At 35.6% G+C, this 7,267-nt stretch overlaps 1 protein-coding gene across 1 annotated transcript in view; it reads right to left on the bottom strand.

The window, feature by feature from the left end:
- LOC105555498 (chromosome unknown open reading frame, human C16orf87) overlaps positions 1 to 7,267 on the bottom strand; it is a gene marked incomplete at its 5' end in the record, with an annotated part of 31,049 nt that overhangs the window by 20,645 nt on the left and 3,137 nt on the right. Inside the window, one exon of the mRNA XM_012002468.1 lies at positions 4,025 to 4,121. Within this exon, the coding sequence (XP_011857858.1) occupies positions 4,025 to 4,121 (97 nt within the window). The remainder of the gene's footprint in view (positions 1 to 4,024; positions 4,122 to 7,267) is intronic.

Here is a 7,267-nt window from a genome sequence, read left to right as displayed (position 1 = left end):
AAAAAAAAAAAAAAAAAAAATTACCTATCTATCCATTTATGTATTTCCTTATTAATACTACATGTAGAAATCATTTTGTGGGGTTTTAAAAACAAGCTCATACTTCAAGTACTGTTTTGCAGTTTCTTCTTAAATTAACAATGTTTTAGAGATCTTTCCGTTTCAGTACATAAAATCTGTATCATTCTTTCAAACTAGCACATACTAGTAACTAAAAGATAATTTAGTTACTTAATTTAACCATTCCCCTATTGATTACATCTGGCTTACTAACAACCTTCTGCTATTATAAAGTGTTGCCTTGAAAATCCTAGTAAATGCTTAATTGTGTATATAAACAATTAGGCTCTCTAGGCTACCTACCTACTGATTCTAGGCTCTGCATTCTACGCTATGTGTATTTAAACCTTTTAACAATTACTGGTAACACTGGTCTCCAAAAAGGCTGTACCAATTTTTGTTCCCAATAGTATGAGACTATCCATTTTGCCATACTCATGAAAGTACTTAGAAATTCTTTACACTTATGTGAGCTGTGGGCAAAAAGAATGGCATTTCGTTTCAACTGCATTTCCCTGATAATTAATGAAGTTGGTTATCTTTCAGATATATAGTGTACATTTTCATTTCTTCTATTAATTCTCTACTACTTTCCTCAAAACTGAAATGTTCTAGATCTCACTGACAACACTAAGCACTTGATAAATTGTAGTGACCTTAAACTCTTCTCAATGCCCTACATACTATGGGATTATCCAAGGCAAACCTTATTTCTAAGAAATTTAATTGTAAAAACGAGTATTACTGAGTACCTAAAACTTAACATGCTTTGCAAATGTTAGACATTTTCATACGCACTTCAATCCTCTAACACCGGTACTATAAATCTATCTTATAAACAAACAACAGTTGCTCATGGAGGTTAACTAAGTTGCTTAGAAAGGGAAAGAATTTGAATCTGAAGCCAGGTTTTCTGACCCCCATGTCCGTACTCTACCGAACCGTTTTTGAGGCTTTGAATACTCTTAATCCTCTCCCTAAAATCTTTTCCTCCTGTGGTTTCTATGGCACAGCCAATCCTTGACGTTTCTCCTTCCTTTCTGGTTTGGTTTTGCTGCTGATTCTTCCTCCTGCAGGGATTTCTGGGCTTCAATGTTTCATCTTCACTTCAAAGTCAAAAGACCACTCTTATTAAACAAGGAAACCTCAGGAAACTCCAAATATAAAATAATAATGAATTGCTTCTTAAAACTCACTCATTGCCACGACTTATATAACATTGTGCTGTTGGTTTTTCTCCTACGGCTGACATTTCTTCTCAGTTGATCTGACCTGTCTGTAAAATTGGTGTTTGTCAAAGTTTAGTCCCTGAATGCCTTCCTCTTCCTAACTTACAAACTCTGCAGTGCCAGCTCATCCATTTTCCATGATGACAACTACCATCTAGTCACTGATGGCTCAAAAGTTTTATCTGCAGCTGAGGCTGCAGACTGTATGTCCAACTGAAAAAAAAAAAAAAAAACTACATGGATGATGTTTCTATACCCAAAATTAAATTCTTCATCTTTCCCCCACAGCTTGTTTTCCCTCTTAAATTCTCTTTTAACTAGCAATCCAAGTCAGAGATCTGGGAATCTTCTAAATTCTTCCCTGTGGTTTAACTGGTTAAACTTAACAACTCATTAACACTTGTATCATCTGTTTCTTCTTTTATTCATTTTGTTTTACACAAGGTCTCACTCTGTCACCCAGGCTAGAATACAGCAGTACAATCACAGTTCACTGCAGCCTCAACTTCCCAGGCTGATGTGATCCTACTGCATCGGCCTCCCAAAATGCTGGAATTACAGGCATAAGCCATCATGCCTGGCCCTGTTCCTTCTTTTATCTTTGTTGAGTTTCTTAACTCATTTCTCATCTGAATCACTGGTACATAAAATGAACTCAAAAATACTTGAATAAAAAAAAATAAGCACTTTGTCTCCCTAAGAACAAGGACCATGTCTTATTCATTTTTAGAAACTCAGCACTGAGCTGACATGCCACCCCAAAATAGCTACTGAGTGAATCATCATTTCAGGGTTCCTTTATCTAAACCAAACTCTCAGAAAGTAAGATCCAGAAATGCATTTTTAACAAGCTCTTCTGGATGAATCCTATACAGCCAACCCAGCAACCGCCTTTAAGAACCAATGAATTATGTTCATTCTCATGATTAGAAGAGAACTGAAACAGTGACAGAAATGGAACTAAACAAGTTTCCCGCAACTTCTATATAGACCTAAGATAAATAAACCTCTCAGACATAAATAAAAATTATTATTGAATCATCTGCTACTATAATCACTCTAACTCAGTATCCTTAGTTAACCTACTGCAATAATCCACTTCCATATTTGTACCCCTACAAACTGTTCTCTACACAGCAGCTGGAATGATCTTTCTAAAACTCAAATCAGAGGATGCCATCTTCTCCTCACTTCGTCCCACCCCATCTCAGGGACAGTTTCTCCTCACAGTTTACAAACAAAATCCAAACTTCTTACTCTGGTTTACAATCAGAGTAATCTAGCCTCTGCCTAGCCCTCTGAACTCATCTTCCACTCTTCTAATCATACTGTCTACACTGCAATCACAATGGTCTTTTTGTTCCTAAAATATACAAAATTTTGTCCAACCTTAGAACTTTTGCACTTGCTATTGCCATCTGTCAAGAATGCTCTTCTCCCTGACCTTATCATGGCTAGCCCCTTCTATCCACTGAGACTCCATTTAAATGTCACCTCCTCAGAGGGACCTTCTCTAACCACCCAATCAAAAGTAGCCTTCCAGTCACTTCATAGGACTATAAAGCATTTATCACAAGGTTACATTTTCTCTGTATATTTGTTCACTATCTCCCACCCACAAGAATATAAGCTCCATGACAGCAGTAAATCTGCCTTAACAGTAGAATTCAATGCTTTGTGCCCAAGGCTTGGAACAGTGTCTAGCATACAGTAGGTGCTCAGTACGTATTTGTAATCAATCTACTCTTATTTCGAGGTCACCACTGTATGAAGGTCTGCTTTCAGCCAAGCATAAGTAACAAAATTGTATCTTTTAGTATTAATAAATATGTCTATTGAACAAATCCAATTTGTCTACTTTAATGGAAGAGCAACAAATTCAAACAAAATCATTTTTTGGATATCCTCGGTCAGGGAACTGTAAAATATAGCCAACATGTCTAAAAACGTTTTTCATACCAAAACCAAGTTATATTTTTCAATGGTCACTAGTTTAAAAAAAAAACAAAACTTTAAAGTTGCTGCAAATTTTACCAGCATTGTAAGAGAAAAAAGTCAAATGTCCATCAACAGGAAAATGGATAAACAAATCTCCATACAAAGACTCCTACTAAGCAATAAAAAGGAATGAACTCTTATTGGTACATACAACATGGCTGAATCCTAAATAATTACACTCAGTGAAAGAAACCAGGCAAAAAAGAGTACATACTGTATGATTCCATTTATATGAACAGTGACAGAAGGAAGATCTGTGGTTACCTAGAGTGGAGGTAGCAGGAAGGAGGGATTACAAGGGGAACTAGGACACTTATGAAACTGATGAATGTTCATAATATTGATTGTGGTGATTAACTGGTATATACATATGTCAAAACTTATCAAACTGTGCACTTCAAATACATCCAATTTACTCAATGTCAATTATTACTAAAACTTTTTTTTTTAAGTTTGTCTATCAGATCAGGTCACTTGCTAAAACCCATCAATGGTTCTCCAACTTCAAAAATAAATAATTTGTTACAAGCGTTATCAGGTTGTAAGCGACTTAACATTTAAATGCAATGCACATGAAACCAATGTCATAAACTAATTCCAATAGTTAATAAAAGTCAAAGACACTTTAATAGATTTAAACTTTTAACTTCAACAAAAAAATGTAAATAGTAAATTCACAAAAATTAACTTTGTGTTTCTACATCAAAAAGCTAAAAAGGTATTAAACTCACAATTACCTGTAGAAGGTGGTGATTTCTCTGAGTGTTTTGCATTTAGAAGTTTTCTGCTAATAAATATGTAACCACAGGGACATGATTTACATGCAACAGGAACCTGTAGGAAAAAAAGAAAAATATATATTATTACTATTTTTCTATTGTTAAATTTCTCAGTGTCTATATGGTCTCCTCAAATGAATGATAAATTACTTGAAGTAGGAATCACGTATTTATTTAAACCCCAACTCCTTACAATAAATTGTCTGAGATGAGTATCATATCACATAGATATTCACATTCTCTTTTTCTTTTTTTTTTTTTTTTGAGATGGAGTCTCACTCTGTCACCCAGGCTGGAGTGCAGTGGCGTGATCTAGGCTCACTGCAACCTCTGCCTCCCGCGTTCAAGTGATTCTTCTGCCTCAGCCTCCCAAGTAGCTGAGACTACAGGCGCCCGCCACCATGCCCAGCTAATTTTTATATTTTTAGTAGAGACAGGGTTTTACCATATTGGCCAGGTTGGTCTCTAACTCCTCACCTCGTGATCTGCCCGCCTCAGCCTCCCAAAGTGCTAGGATTACAGGAGTGAGCCACCACGCCCGGCCTGATATTCATATTATTCTACTGCTTAACAAAACCATGAGGACCATACCAACACCATAAAAAATAAATGCATATTAAATATGCACTGATGTGAGTGACCGATAGAAAACTGTAATAGGGTCAGAGCAAGGGGAAGTATGTGGAAAAAAAGGTAGCATTTCCTAAAATGTTAGTTTGACAGCATTTTATGGTATAGAACAAATTTGAAAAGGGTGAGTGGGCAGGAAGTCATTAAAGTAACCCTGGTAAAAGATTATGAAGGACCAAGTGGAATAGTAAGAATGGAAATGGAAAAAGGTAGATCTGCCAGAGTTTCAAAGGCAAGAAAAACAGACAAAGGCCCAAACTGATGACTGGTGAAAAAGTGGGAAGAAGTGAAAATAACTCAGGATTCTAACATGAGAGGAGAAGATATCAACTACTACTGACAAAAACGAATAAAGAATAGTTTACAGCAACCAGTTTTTTCTTAAATTGTTGTGGGTACATAGTAGGTGTACATGTTTATGGGGTACACTAACACAGACATGTAGTGCCTAACAATCACATCATGAATCACACATTCATCCTTTGTGTTACAAACAATCTACACTTTTTAAGTTATTTTTAAATGTACAATTAAATTATTACTGACTATAGGACTGGGCGCGGTGGCTCACACCTGTTGGGAGGCTGAGGCAGGTGGATCACTTGAGGTCAGGAGTTTGAGACCAGCCTGACCAACATGGTGAAACTCTGTCCCTACTAAAAAAAAAATACAAAATTAGCCGGGCATCGTGGCACATGCCTATAATCCCAACTACTTGGGAGGCTGAGGCAGGAGAATCGCTTGAACCCGGGAGGCAGAGGTTGGTTGCAGTGAGCCAAGATCGCACCATTGCACTCCAGCCTGGGCAACATAAGCAAGACTCCGTCTCAAAAAAAAAATTATTGACTATAATCCCCCTGTTGTACTATCAAATATTAGGTCTTATTCTTTCTAACAACAACCAGTTTGAGAGGCAAAAGTATACTGACATAAAAAAAGAGAATGTAGGAGAAAGTAGGAATTTAGATCCAGAATCTTATATCTTAGTTCCAGAAATGACTCTGGACAAGATATTTAAGATCTTCAAGCTTCTGCTTCCAAATCTGCAAAATACGTAAATTTTCTTTCTCTACTCCAAACTTGTAACTGTTTTTTAAGCCAAGTGCTACTGAAAATCATTGGAAAAATTTTTTAGTTTTCCCCATAATCATTTCACCCATATCAAAGTTAACAATCCTTGGAATCAAGACTTGTTCACCAAAAGTCTGAAACTAATCTTGACGAAAAAGTATTTACAGAATAATTACAGTAAGAAAATTTCAATTTTCTTTGTAAGATAAATTCCCCTATTTGGCAGTTGTTCTGCTGAAGCTTTTTATCTATGTCTGTACAGAATGCCTCATCTTACAAAATCTAAATACTTGATCTAATTGAGCTAAATTGAAATTTTGGCAGAATTCCTTTTCTTTGTATAAAAACATTGAACAAAGGATCTCCAGTTTGTATTTAAGAAAAATAGCACAGAAATCAATAAAAATAATCAAACTCCAGATTTGTCTAACAGCTTGCTTTGTTAAGAATGTGATGAGATCCCTTCAAATCACAACCAAAAAAAGTTACATTTTTTAAATAGTGTGAAATCTGTCTAAAAGAGATGTCTGCCATTTTTTCAAATTTCATATCTTCATATAAACCAAGCTCAAAGGCACTGACTCATTTCATTTACACCTAAACATATTATTAAGGGCATCCACAGTAATGTAAATTGTTTTAAATTAATGCTATCCAAAATACACAAATGCATGTTCTTACTCAACAGCTCCTTTCCTAATCAGCAAGCATTTTCTTCCAGCTACTGAAACTCAATAAATTTGAATTTGGGTTTCAGTCTTATACAAAAGAACATCATATCAATCCATATCCAGAATTAACAGTGTTGCAGTTAGATGAGAAATGTACATTTGGCTTTGGGACCCAGAATGCACAAACATTACCTCAACTGATAGGTTGATTTTCATCCACAAATGAAAGTGTTTTATGCTCAATAAACCTTCATGTGCCTGAGTTAATTCATTCTATCATCCTGTTTAAAATAAAAAGTTCCTTCCCCACAACCTCTGCCCTGGAAAAACAAACAAACAAACACACCACCACCACCATCACCACCCTAGATCCTGTAAAAACAATTATCAAATAGGTTGGACAACTTCAGTAATATTAACCTCATTTCATTAATTATAGTATAATTTAGATTTTAAACAAACACACTAAAGTTTCTTTACATTTCAGTTGATAATACTCAACACAACAGTAATGAAATTCTAATGTTATACTTTCAGGATTTTAAAAGGAAAGAAAATATTCAAAGTATTGTTTACTGCTAGTTTACTGGGTATTCACTTTTTGAAAGACTTAGGTTGTTTGTATGTTTTACAAGTAAAACAGATATTTTTATTTTTACTTTTTTATTTTTTTTGAGATGAAGTTTACAGGTGCGGCTAATTTTTGTATTTTTAGTAGAGACAGGTTTTCACCGTATTGGCCAGGCTGGTCTCGAACTCCTGACCTCAGGTGATCCACCCGCCTCGGCCTTCCAAAGTGTTGGGATTACAGTTGTGAGCCACCGTGCCT

Source organism: Mandrillus leucophaeus, unplaced genomic scaffold (assembly GCF_000951045.1).
Source record: "Mandrillus leucophaeus isolate KB7577 unplaced genomic scaffold, Mleu.le_1.0 Scaffold689, whole genome shotgun sequence".
NCBI classification, from domain to species: Eukaryota; Metazoa; Chordata; class Mammalia; order Primates; family Cercopithecidae; genus Mandrillus; species Mandrillus leucophaeus.
Note: the sequence above shows the minus strand (reverse complement) of the source record. Positions and strands in the feature narration are given on the sequence as shown.